This window comes from Centruroides sculpturatus, unplaced genomic scaffold (assembly GCF_000671375.1).
Source record: "Centruroides sculpturatus isolate CEXI.00-Female unplaced genomic scaffold, Cexi_2.0 scaffold656, whole genome shotgun sequence".
Lineage (NCBI taxonomy): Eukaryota > Metazoa > Arthropoda > Arachnida > Scorpiones > Buthidae > Centruroides > Centruroides sculpturatus.
The window spans coordinates 139,712-153,355 of NW_019384824.1; the positions used below are offsets into that span (position 1 = coordinate 139,712).

The window sequence follows — 13,644 nt, forward strand, 5'->3', positions numbered from 1 at the left end:
CACCGAACTCTGACCGATTTCTAAAAGCATCGATGGGGCACTGACCTCATCACATTTACTCTCTTTATATCCAACTAACACATGGAACATATGGCGGATATTACTGCTGATCCCTCGAGTCGTGCTTAGAACTCGAAGCCCCGTGACAAGAAACAAATGTTACGGGAGATTTTGCTACACCTTTCTAAATAAATACACAGTTTTTTTTTTCTCCCGCACCGCCGTTCTATATTCTATACATATTTTGTGCCATTTATTCCATATTTCGTATCGGTTGGGAGCCGTCGAATGCAGCTGATGCACCTATTGAAAGAGCTGTAGACATTCTAGTTTCTACCGCATCAATACGGACATCTGTTGTAAGTGGATTTATATATTTTAACAATAAAACGAATACTTCCTAATTGGGGTGTCCCGTTACGTATCGGTTACGTAGTTTAGACGTTACGTCAGCCGGCTAAACCGCGTGCTAAAACGTAACTTACCGCTCGTGACTCCGTAATCAACGTTAAATTAACTTTAAAAAACGTTATATTTTTAGCAAATGGAGTTATTTAAAACGGTTTCGATCGCGGCGACGATCCGTGTAGAAAATTTAAGTAGATTTAAAAGATCTTAGCCATTCGTCTCACGTGCTGAGAAATCCCATTAAAGTTATTCTAAAAAAGTCGAAGGGCAGTTTCGAATGATAACATTCTTAATACTTAAATAAAGGATGAGTGTGCACGCTGCGTAAAGAGATTTTTTTCCAAAGGGCCCGATACTTTTCCTAATCTGACTACGTTGTGTCGAAAGGAAAAAAAATCCAGCAACGGGTTGCTTAACTTTTCCGGCAACATTTAAAACTGCTTGTGTGGCGCCATATGTTACGATATTTTATTATTAAAAACTTTTTATATCTGTAATTATTATAAAATGGCAAAAATCTTAATTTTGAGGGTAGGGATGACTTTTATAAATGAAGAGTAAAATCATTAAATACGATCCTACTAGAGATACACACGACCCCCTTTATCTCCCCATTCCGTCGACCTTTAACCAACAAAATTTAATAGCATCGATCGCCCCGATAAACAAACCTCCCAGCAAAATTTCAGAAATTTTCGACAAAAAACACAGGAGTTATTAAGCTTCAAAGAGACTGAACAAAATCGTGCCCCCCATACAAAAATCCATACATACAGAAATGACCCCCGAATTTTTTTTTTTTTGCATTTCTCGACGTTTCAAGATGTCCCGAGTCCAAAAATGTAAAAATCTGGGGAGGTTATCTTTTGACCGATTGCCATTATATAACAGCCGGAAAGTAAAAAAACAGTATTTTTTCGAATTTTATAAACAAGTGAAGAGGCGTGAAAAAATGTAAAATTCGATTTCCTCCTTCTTACTTTTTGAATTACTTGTCTGTTAGAATGCCGATCGCGGACGACAGTAAGCGAATTGCCTGAGAAATTTTCCTCAAAACCATTTAAATTTTGAAGCGGCGGCCATTTTGTTCGGTTATTATAAAATCCGATCGGTAGAGTCGAAATTTAAATAAATCTATTCGAAATTCTCGAATTTATGCCGATTAGAAGACGTAAAATTGCTAAGCTCCGGTAAAAATAAATATTTACAATTGCATTAGATGTATTTTGATACTTTGTACATATAGCGATTTCGTTTAAATTAACGTCAGATTATAGGTTGCTTCCGATATAAAGCGTCGAAACGTCGAACGTTCATTTAACAAACAGAACGGCGTTGAAAAAAAAATTATCTAGAAGTTTATTTACATAAACTGTGAGAATATATTTTGCAAATTTCAAGCTGGAAATCTCTATGAATCATCAGATAAAACCCGCGTACACGGACAGACACACAGACAACACACACAGCTGGAAGCAAAATAATTTAATACATCCCAAGGAAGAATCTTAAACACCAAACTTCTCACACGAATCTTCGCTTGAGAATTTAAGATTCTTTGCTTAAATTCTTTAAGATCTTTCAAGTTTGAGATTCTTTACTCGATAATCCCGAACTCTTTACTGGCAATTAGAAATTTATTTAAGTTTCTAACCAGAGCCTTAAAACGGTAAAAAAAAAAAAATAAGTTACAACGACTCGGAAAAAATAACATAATATTAAATTTAATTAATTTATATTAATTCCATTTTGATAAAGATAAGGATGGCAGATGTTAATGACAGCAAAGTAATCTTTGTCGAGTCTTCGATGACGAAAATTACTTTTGAAATAATCGATGATAAGTCTATCGGTTATTAAAATATTAGTTTGCTACGACATCATTTCGCACTCGTTACTACGTAATTATATTTACAATATTATATATTTTATTAAATTATAGTCAGATTAATTAATGCCGATAAAATTACTTTAAAAATAAACAAAAAAATAAAGTACGGTGCGAGCATATGAGGGCCTGTAAAAAACACCTTTACAATTACTACAGACAGAGACTATATTTTATGCTAATCTTTATATTTTAAATTGTTTATCGGCCTATAATATATATATATATGTGTGTATATATTATTTTAGTATTGTTTTAATTATTTATAAATATTTTAGCGGAAATTCTACGTCTACATCGACCCGGAAGTAACGACAAAATAGTGCTTTAATCTTTGTCGTCGACTAGCACGTCGACAAAAACCACCATAACGAAGTAAGCAGGTGTCCATAAAGGAAACGTGTATCGTGCTGTGTCTGAGTACTTTCGAAAGTGTTACCGATGTGACAAATTAATAAGTCGGGGTCAAGACACTCGACGACTTGTTAGGAAACTCTGGCGTTTTATGCAAGTATGCGCTGGTTTAGCGTGGCAATGGCAATTAAGAAAGGGGGAAGAAATCCTTAAATGCCGTGGTCGAACCACCAATTATAGGCAAAAAAGACGCCAGAATTAGTACGACGGGAATTTCCGTCCACTCCACTTCCTTTCCGTTAGATCCGGTTGCTTTCTCGCGAATGGAGTGGCGAAATGAGATCGTGACATGCATGAAACATGAGTATGATAAGTCACAATCACGAACCTAAAGTCAAGTACTTTACCACTTATCTCCTTTGTAATTATTTAATGTCTCGCTTCCAGACTTTTCTATCGAAAATCGGGATTTACGAATTTAATTGATTCGTAAAACAATTCTAAATTATCGAAGGGGAATGACTGGGAATATCGGAGGAGTGGCCAATTTCCTAAACTATTAAGCGAAAGGAGTCGTTAGCACGTAGAAATTACGAGTTTTGGAATAAATTATAAAATATAAAATGGTATTGTCATATTACATGTTTAAATAATATACACAATAGCGAATTTTTGACAAATAACCTTAAAAAACGAGAAATTATCCACGAATACAGGCTGTCCTATGCCGAATATATAAGATATAGTGCTTAACATTTTAATAGCAATTGATTGGATACGAAGCTACCTTAACGACTATTGGTTGAAAAACTGAATGCGTCGTATGTTTTTTGTTTGTTCTACCAATCAGAAAACTATATTTTCAGCCAAATATATTTTTAGATATATTTACCATGCTAAATGGTGTGAAAACTTTAACTTCTTTGCCAAATTTCTGTATTCGTTAACGGTAGAAAATTATATACAAAATAGGCACAAGATGTTAACATATATGTGCATGTTTATGTAAAGTATTTTCTTTCAGAATTTACTACATTACCAAGTCATATTAAGCAGAAAAGTCGGGTAGATAACATGAGATAGGATACATTATAATATCTTTCGGAATTTTTTATTCAAAAAATAAAAATATGAAATTTCGATTTTTTTTGTTGTTGTTTTGTTGGTAGAAGATAACGTTCGCAAAAAATAAATAAATTAATTATAAAATTTTCAAATAAAAGTTAATTTAAATAATTAATTCTACGTGTACACAATACTAATTAATTATTTAAAAATACATTTTATTTTAATTTCGACTTCAACTTCTACCGTTAATTCTGATGATGATGAAATTCAAAATTAAATGAATAGATATTAAAAATATAATTTTTCACGATTAAGAGATTTTTCTAATAAATAAAAAATAGACTAGAAAATTATAAACTAACGTTATTTAAATTATTATTATTATTATTATTATTATGCTAAATAACTTAATTACGTTCTCATTTATTTTTCTTTAAATTTGCATTTAGAAATAAAAATGTTTAAATTATTCATTAATTATTCTTCACGCAGAGAATTATAATTCTTCATTATTTGTATTAATTTATATTATTTCTCAATGTTATATATTAATTTTATTATCTACAACGTTTATTATTTATTTATTTCGTTAACAGAATCGAATAGAAAAAAAATTTAATATATAAAAACATTAAAAAACACAAAATTGAATATTTTTACGCGGATAAAAGAATTAAATAAATAAATTTAATTATTTAAATATTAAATCTAATTTTTTAAAGTGTCGATAAACTTTATACATAAACACATTGAGGACTAAATGAGGGTTAGACTTTCCTGTCGAGCACTCGTGCAATAAGGAAACGCCGAATTGCAGGACTGTATGAATATAAATTTCATTTAATAAAGTTTTAATCAGTTTAACATAGAAAATTTAATATAATACAGCGCTTTTTCTACTTTTTTATAATTTATTGTTATATTTTTATTGATTACAATCTAGATGGCATTTATTTTTTTTTTAACTTTCATTCGAAAATTGACGTTAGAAAATGTATATAACAACTCTGTTCTTATTGAACTGTCTGCAGTTATTTTTTTGTTTCTAGCAAATTCATGATTTTCTTGATGGTTTCTTGTATTTTTTTTATATTTCGGTAAATGTTAGACCTCGAAATGTCGATACGGATTAAGAGAGAGAGCAGAAATCCACTTCCAACTTAATAATTAGCCTTACTTGGATGCAATTTCATAAAAGCAAGTAATCAGTTCAACTTCAGTCGACTTTGTTGAAAAGTATTATATATATATATAATACTTTTCAGTCGGCTAAAGTTATATATATATATATATATATAGGTGATGATAAAGTCTCAATCAGTAATTGGAAAATTGGTAAGAAACAAAATCATTTGTAAGCAGGTCATGTAAAACATGATGATCCAAGAAGAGAGAATCACTATTGTTTTTACTTGTTTTAATGGATTAACNAAAAAGAATTTATTAAAAGAACTGGTAGATGGACTGTCTGCTCTTTATTACTTTTCAAGATTTAATTTTAAATTTTATTCGAATTTAAATGAATAGAGGTGTTATTAAAATGTGCTGCTGCCAGTTGATAAAAGTCGAGAATATTAAAATTACACATACACACACACATACACACAGAGAGAGAGAGAGACAGAGAGAGAGAAAGAGAGAGAGGGAGAGAGATTAAATAAATAAATATATATATTACTTATATAAGTTTTATTAACTGTTAAGTCTATTCTGCTTTTGAATATTTTACTTTCGATTTATATGCATGTAGGCTGTATATATTTGTATAATTGCGTGTTTGTGCATATATCTTAGAAACTATCTATGCATTTTAGTGTTTATGTTCGTGTTTATATCTCCTTGTTCTTATTTACGCGCACTTTTGTCTTTTTGTGCATTTATGCGCGTTTATTCCAGTGTTTATATGTTTAAAATTCTGTTTCTGTTTAATATTTCTATACCATTTATGTCTGTTTAGGTGTGTTTTTCTTATATACGCGTATTTGCTCGTCTAAATGTCTGTTTACACGTGTTAATGTTTTGTTCGTCTTCAAACATATATATTTGCTCGAATATATGTATTTAGGCACACACTTCTGCATTTGTGTGCACTTCTTATCACCGTTAAGCTCTTTCGAATCGATTTCGGCATTAATAAATATATTCGGTATTGAATTATTTAATATAATATCAATTAAATAATTGAAAAAGCTTAATAGCTATACACTAGAACGAACATATTATATAACAATAAAATTATTTTTTTACAAAGAAAAACTTTTTTAATTCTTTTATTACTTTATCTCAACATTCAAGCAAATAATCATCAATCTGCTGTCTCGTCTTTGAATTCTTCGAGTAAAGTAATTGCCTTAGGAAAATATTTTAGGTTGATTAATGTGGATTTTTGTCTCATAAGATTTATAAATACTCGTTTCTTTACACAATAGAAAAATTTATTAATAATAACATGGATCGTTCTATATAAACAGTGGCTTAAGTCGTCACAATGAAAAATGAATGTCTAGTCTACAAAAATAACACAAAAATGCGTTCAATACTTTTTAGCTTTTAGCGATTTTTCTAGAGGGGGATAAATAGAAAGTTCTAATCTCTATGATCTGTAAACATATTTAATGTCAGACTTAATTCAATTTAAAAACATGTTATTACTATAATACTATACGTGGATAAACCGATATACATAAAAATTGATTCCTATCGGATTTACAGACGAGGAATTGTTTGTAGTCAAGCTGAAATTTTTTGATTTTCGTATAGATTCAAAATACCTTTATTTGTCGACATAACTATACACTACAAAGTAACTTTTTTTCTGTTTGTGTAGATTTTTATCGAGCCTGCTTTTTCTATGCGCATCCACATTTTATTTTGAAGTTTGATACTACAAATTCGATAAATATCTCACTCTCTTACACATGTACTGTACTAAGAGGATCTCGAAAGCATATTGTAGGATTGAAAAAGTCTACATAATTTATTGGATATTTAAGATATTTAATATTTAAAAAGAGAGGGAGAGAGAGAGAGAGAGAAAGCGTGTATATTTATCATTTTATTTATAAAAATAATAGGAATTTGTTTTTCTATTTAGCTCTCTCTCCCGTCTAGCTTAGATTATCGTATATTTAGTTAGTTGCAAACGTTATGCTCATCAGTTAAGAAGCACACATATTAAAAACGAGAGAAATTAAAATATAAAATTCCTACATTTTTGGCAATTTGCTAGCTCGTCGCGTAATGCATTTTATTAATAATCATTTAATACGTAACGCGAAACAGAACGATTAATATAAAACGTACTGTACACCTTGTTAAAACGGAATCAATGAAGTGTCTACCGCATCTCTTATCTGAATAGCAGAAATCTCGAGTACACTGTCAACATATTAGCGAGCGTACATTTTAGTTTTATATCATCTCATTATAGAATAAAACCTTTGCCGGAGGCAGGCGTACGCATAAATCACGTAAAGATAAATTGGATTCGGATTAAGAACGAAACAAAATCCTCCTTATCGAAAGGAAGGGGAGGAAAAACTCATTAATTAACGAAACAAAATATTTTGTTTATGGATCTCGTTAAGACGAGAGGGAACCACTTCATAAATATCTTCGACAACAACAGATCATTATTGTTAAGCCGGGAGATCCGGAATACAAGAACCGAGTCTAGATACAGAATTTCATATTCTATTTTTATCTTTTATCCGATGCCCTTTTACTTTGATAAATTTTCGGCATGTTCTTATTACTTCTATTAGCATTTATAGTATTTGCGTAATAAATCATCCGCTAAACTATCACCTAAAAATAAACTCCGAAAAAAATACGGCATAAATTCCCTAAAGCGGAATTCGCATTTTATCAATCGATAAAGTATAGAAAAAAATCTAGTTTTTTGTATAAATATTAATAATAATAATAAAAAAAGAATTTAGTGAATGTGCGCGCTTTACATCCTTTATGATTTATTCGTTGTACTAGAGTTATTTAAGTGATATCCGAGTAGAATAAACTTGTTATCTTTCGGGCTACCATCGCTTTACAATAAATCTGTCCAAACTGGATACTTTCTCGATTGGATGTATAAACATTACATTCGTTGAACTACATTTATGAATTGCTGATTATGTTCGAGCGCTCATGTTGAAAAGTTTCGAAGGGATAAGATCTAATATTTTATTTATTTATTCTATTACCGAATATGCCTTACCACGGCGAATTTAAAGGATAATTATTGCAGTTTTTGAGAAAATCGGTTTTAATATTTTTCGAGATATATACACGCGTACATTTCAATGTTAAAATAAGTGGCATTATGTAAATGAATGATATAAATATACGTCGTGACCCAAAATTCAGTTAACCATTCCAAAGACTGGTATGCTGTCTGGTAACCAATTTCACTAATTACATAAAGGAAACGTCGTTCTAAACTCTGCCTACGATTCACATTCTTATATGTAGCCTACTGTAACACGTGACATACGTAAAAAACACGGTTGATAGACTTTTGGACAACCTTGCGTATGAACTAAAATGAAGGAAAAAATTATTGAAATATTTCAAAGTTATTTTAACTTTGTGCAAAATTCTGCGATAAGATATTTGAAAAGTATCTTTCGTATTATTCCTTCTTAAAAAGAAAGCAAAATAAATAAATAAAATGCAGTTAACCGACTTTCGGGTCATCCCTTATATTGGTTTATAACTAATAAATTACAAAGGACGTAATCACGTAAATTGCGAATAACAAATAAATTATAACAGACATAAGTTAATTTTTTCCTCTTCCAGTATATTAAAAAACAAATTTTGTTTCCATCGTTATGATAATGATATCTAAGCAAATTGAATTCGATAGGACAAATAAGGAGTTGGAGAAACGCATGCTGAATTAGTTCCTAATTCGAATAATATTTATATTAACGTCACGACTTAGGCATCGATGGAATAAGGTCAATTTAATTTAATTTCTTTTTAAATTTTCACCGAGCGAAGCATCGCAACACTACGTTGGAAATAACATCGAAGCAACAATTTCTATTCAAATTCCAAAAGAATAATTATTAATGTCCGAAGTGGGATTCGAACCCGCGCTAAATACGTACAACGTTTTCATTTCGTACATCCGCATTGCACAAGTTCATTTTAGAAGTATCTTTACTGAAAAACAGCGAAGAAAAATATTATGTGAGAAGTATATTCGTGTACTAATCGAATAGTAGTTTAATTTCGTAATAAAAATACTAAATAGTTCAGAATCCATAAAAATGGTTGGAAAAATAATTCTGTAAACCCTTCCGTTTAACTTTCTTACAAAACGAGAGGAAAGAAGTTCTACTCCAACCTTTTATTTTACGAGGATCCAAACGAGAAGGGGGGATAACCCGAAGCGGGTCGAGTAGCCAAATCTGATAAGAAGGAAAATAAAAATATTCGATACGAAATATTTATCCATATTAATACAGAAAATTTAGATAAAATTCCGGCCGAGTTCGACCGGAATTGCCTAGTAGAACGAACTTAGAATAACCAGATTTCCGGCAGTTGGTATGATGGATTCGCTTGTCTAACAACTTTGTATTTTCAAATTTTCTTCTCATTCGCCATTAACACATATAAAAGTTTTCGTTTCTTATAGTTTTCTCTCCGATTTGTCTCGCAACCAACGTTCTGTAGTTGCCTACGTTGAGTGTTTTATATATATACAGTATATATAAATCATTTGTAGATTTTTATAAGTTAACTCGATGGCTGTCTTTGTAGATTATGCTAATATTTTGTATAACTTTAAGGAATAAATAAACATGAGAAACATATTTATGTAATGAGGGCTGCATTATGCACACGAATATATGATTTAACAGGTTTAATAAAAGCGAACATTCCTAGGATCGAACATTCTTCGTGCTATCGAAAGACGTGGGTTCGGATCCAATCGAGCCGAAACTTTGTTTGTTTTTTTATCTAGGTCTCGGCCTGTTTCTGCGTATGAGCATTAAAATATAATATATTTTTGATTATTATGTATGCAAATATCTCGCTAACGAGAGCAAAATTCCTGACTGGAATGTAAAAATGTGGAAAAATTTTTCGTGACAGCAAAAACTAACTGCGGTCCGGAACAATTTCCTTGCGGAAACACTTCGGTATGTTTGGATAGACATTACCATTGCGACGGAGAATTCCACTGCGAAAATGGGGAGGACGAAATGCATTGTGGTAAGTAATATTCTATTTTTTCTCTGTCTTTTTTTTGTGTGTGTGTTAGAAATCTTAAATTTAGTCAAATTAAAAATTTAAAAAAACAAAGTGAGAAGGAGAGAGGAGAAAAAAGAGCGGTTTAATAAATTTTTACTGACAAAATTTCCAATCTGGATGGTAAAAAATCGATGAATTTAGGCGAAAGTGATATTCTTTGCGATTTAACAAATGTGTCAAAACGATATATCACCGACAAAAATGACAGAATGGTAGCATCCCCAGGTGAAATATCATCTTTATAACATATCAGCAATGCCAATATAAGGACAGATCATCTATCATCCTGTCGGAAATCTATTCTTTTTTTAACAGAATAATGTTTAATTACGGATACGATATAAATCAATCGAGAGCATTCGATGATAAATAAATTATTTTAAAATTAATTTTTTCTCCTCGTCCTTTTCTTCACGTGGCATTACACGTGCCAAAGCTAAGTCCACATTTCGTGCCTACTTAATGTAACTAGCGACATCTCGAGTCCGACCGATCAACGAATGTTACTTGATGTTTTTTTTATAACGCTTCTCGTTAAAATTCACATAAAAAAAAAAACTTATTTCTCAGAAAAAATTAATTTTAGTTCTCTAAATTTATTTCAGCTTTTGAAATTCATAAACTGGAATACATTTAGTTCATTATAAAACGATCTTTCGCTTCCGCGTGATTAAAAATTCATCCTAACGAACGTGAAGAGTTAAAAAATATTTCAAACATAATAAAATTTGTTAATTATGCATAAATCACTGCGTATCCTTAATATTATTATCCTATATTATTTCGGATAATATTACGCCAATTTGACGTCATAATAACATACAGTACGAATGACATCACATTAGAATAGTGACGTAGAGCGTGCACTATTCTGACGAAACAAATGCATCTTTCATCGTGTTCGAATTACATTAGATTTAATCGCATTTAAATTGCAGCGATTTCGAGATATTGCATTTAAAAGTCCCCATTGAGATTATTTATATCCGAATTATCATTATATTTTATCATATTAAAGCTATTACATTATTCACTACCGGAAAAAACAACGAAATGAAATAAATCTAAAGGCCAAAAATTAAATGCAATTACTTTCAATTAATGCTTAATTTTATAATTAACGTTCATTGTAATTAGTTAAAGCATTTGACGTTAGTTATACAAATGAATCCCCTTCTCCTTTACATAACCCATTTATAGTCCTGTACAATCGGATCCTCTTTTAAAAATAATTTTACTAAATTTATCGACAAAAATGCTACGTATTTATACGGTTTTTAAACAGTTAATTCGAAAAATATCGAGTTAATAGACACTCGAAACAAACCGAATTTATTGTGTAATAGTGAAGATCGAAACCGAATGTATTCCCTCTGAATAACATAGAAAATTATGTATTATTATGTATTAATATCCGTTAAATTACCTGTCAGCAGATAATGTGAAAGTTAGCTACATTAAAATTAACATTATTAATTGTTTGTCATCGCTCTTCGTTTTGTAACAACTGTAATTAATTACAATTAAGCTTTCAGATTCTTATCACAGACGGGCACACGATTCTTTATTTTCTAATTACTTGTAAATGTTCAAATTTTTCTCTAATTGTCTATTAATAAAAGTGAGTAATATGTTTACCTCTTCCTTTTTTTTTAAAAAAATCTTCTTTTTCCTAATGAATTCCAGACGATATTTATGGAAGTATGTCTTCGTTAATGAAAGGTTTAAGACGTCGACCCATTGACAATTTCCTCTTCTATCCTCATTTTTATAACTGTAGTAAGTAAAAAATTAAATATGTATTATAATTTTTTAAAATAATTTTATATGTATTCTTTAAAATATTTTTTAAAGTATTTAAACATNTAATTAATTTATATTAATTCCATTTTGATAAAGATAAGGATGGCAGATGTTAATGACAGCAAAGTAATCTTTGTCGAGTCTTCGATGACGAAAATTACTTTTGAAATAATCGATGATAAGTCTATCGGTTATTAAAATATTAGTTTGCTACGACATCATTTCGCACTCGTTACTACGTAATTATATTTACAATATTATATATTTTATTAAATTATAGTCAGATTAATTAATGCCGATAAAATTACTTTAAAAATAAACAAAAAAATAAAGTACGGTGCGAGCATATGAGGGCCTGTAAAAAACACCTTTACAATTACTACAGACAGAGACTATATTTTATGCTAATCTTTATATTTTAAATTGTTTATCGGCCTATAATATATATATATGTGTGTATATATTATTTTAGTATTGTTTTAATTATTTATAAATATTTTAGCGGAAATTCTACGTCTACATCGACCCGGAAGTAACGACAAAATAGTGCTTTAATCTTTGTCGTCGACTAGCACGTCGACAAAAACCACCATAACGAAGTAAGCAGGTGTCCATAAAGGAAACGTGTATCGTGCTGTGTCTGAGTACTTTCGAAAGTGTTACCGATGTGACAAATTAATAAGTCGGGGTCAAGACACTCGACGACTTGTTAGGAAACTCTGGCGTTTTATGCAAGTATGCGCTGGTTTAGCGTGGCAATGGCAATTAAGAAAGGGGGAAGAAATCCTTAAATGCCGTGGTCGAACCACCAATTATAGGCAAAAAAGACGCCAGAATTAGTACGACGGGAATTTCCGTCCACTCCACTTCCTTTCCGTTAGATCCGGTTGCTTTCTCGCGAATGGAGTGGCGAAATGAGATCGTGACATGCATGAAACATGAGTATGATAAGTCACAATCACGAACCTAAAGTCAAGTACTTTACCACTTATCTCCTTTGTAATTATTTAATGTCTCGCTTCCAGACTTTTCTATCGAAAATCGGGATTTACGAATTTAATTGATTCGTAAAACAATTCTAAATTATCGAAGGGGAATGACTGGGAATATCGGAGGAGTGGCCAATTTCCTAAACTATTAAGCGAAAGGAGTCGTTAGCACGTAGAAATTACGAGTTTTGGAATAAATTATAAAATATAAAATGGTATTGTCATATTACATGTTTAAATAATATACACAATAGCGAATTTTTGACAAATAACCTTAAAAAACGAGAAATTATCCACGAATACAGGCTGTCCTATGCCGAATATATAAGATATAGTGCTTAACATTTTAATAGCAATTGATTGGATACGAAGCTACCTTAACGACTATTGGTTGAAAAACTGAATGCGTCGTATGTTTTTTGTTTGTTCTACCAATCAGAAAACTATATTTTCAGCCAAATATATTTTTAGATATATTTACCATGCTAAATGGTGTGAAAACTTTAACTTCTTTGCCAAATTTCTGTATTCGTTAACGGTAGAAAATTATATACAAAATAGGCACAAGATGTTAACATATATGTGCATGTTTATGTAAAGTATTTTCTTTCAGAATTTACTACATTACCAAGTCATATTAAGCAGAAAAGTCGGGTAGATAACATGAGATAGGATACATTATAATATCTTTCGGAATTTTTTATTCAAAAAATAAAAATATGAAATTTCGATTTTTTTTGTTGTTGTTTTGTTGGTAGAAGATAACGTTCGCAAAAAATAAATAAATTAATTATAAAATTTTCAAATAAAAGTTAATTTAAATAATTAATTCTACGTGTACACAATACTAATTAATTATTTAAAAAT

The 13,644-nt window shown here is 30.4% G+C and overlaps 2 protein-coding genes across 5 annotated transcripts in view; one reads left to right on the top strand and one right to left on the bottom strand.

The window, feature by feature from the left end:
* Positions 1-13,644, bottom strand: part of LOC111629995 (platelet glycoprotein V-like) — a 129,862-nt gene that overhangs the window by 84,213 nt on the left and 32,005 nt on the right. For all 4 annotated transcript variants that reach the window (XM_023373982.1, XM_023373984.1, XM_023373983.1 and 1 more), the window contains one exon: positions 11,624-11,759. The gene's annotated coding sequence lies outside the window, so the exon portion shown is untranslated. The remainder of the gene's footprint in view (positions 1-11,623; positions 11,760-13,644) is intronic.
* LOC111629982 (relaxin receptor 2-like) overlaps positions 1-13,644 on the top strand; it is a 50,133-nt gene that overhangs the window by 3,884 nt on the left and 32,605 nt on the right. The window contains exons 2-3 of the mRNA XM_023373959.1: positions 9,827-9,946; positions 11,672-11,764. Of these exons, the coding sequence (XP_023229727.1) occupies positions 9,827-9,946; positions 11,672-11,764 (213 nt within the window). The remainder of the gene's footprint in view (positions 1-9,826; positions 9,947-11,671; positions 11,765-13,644) is intronic.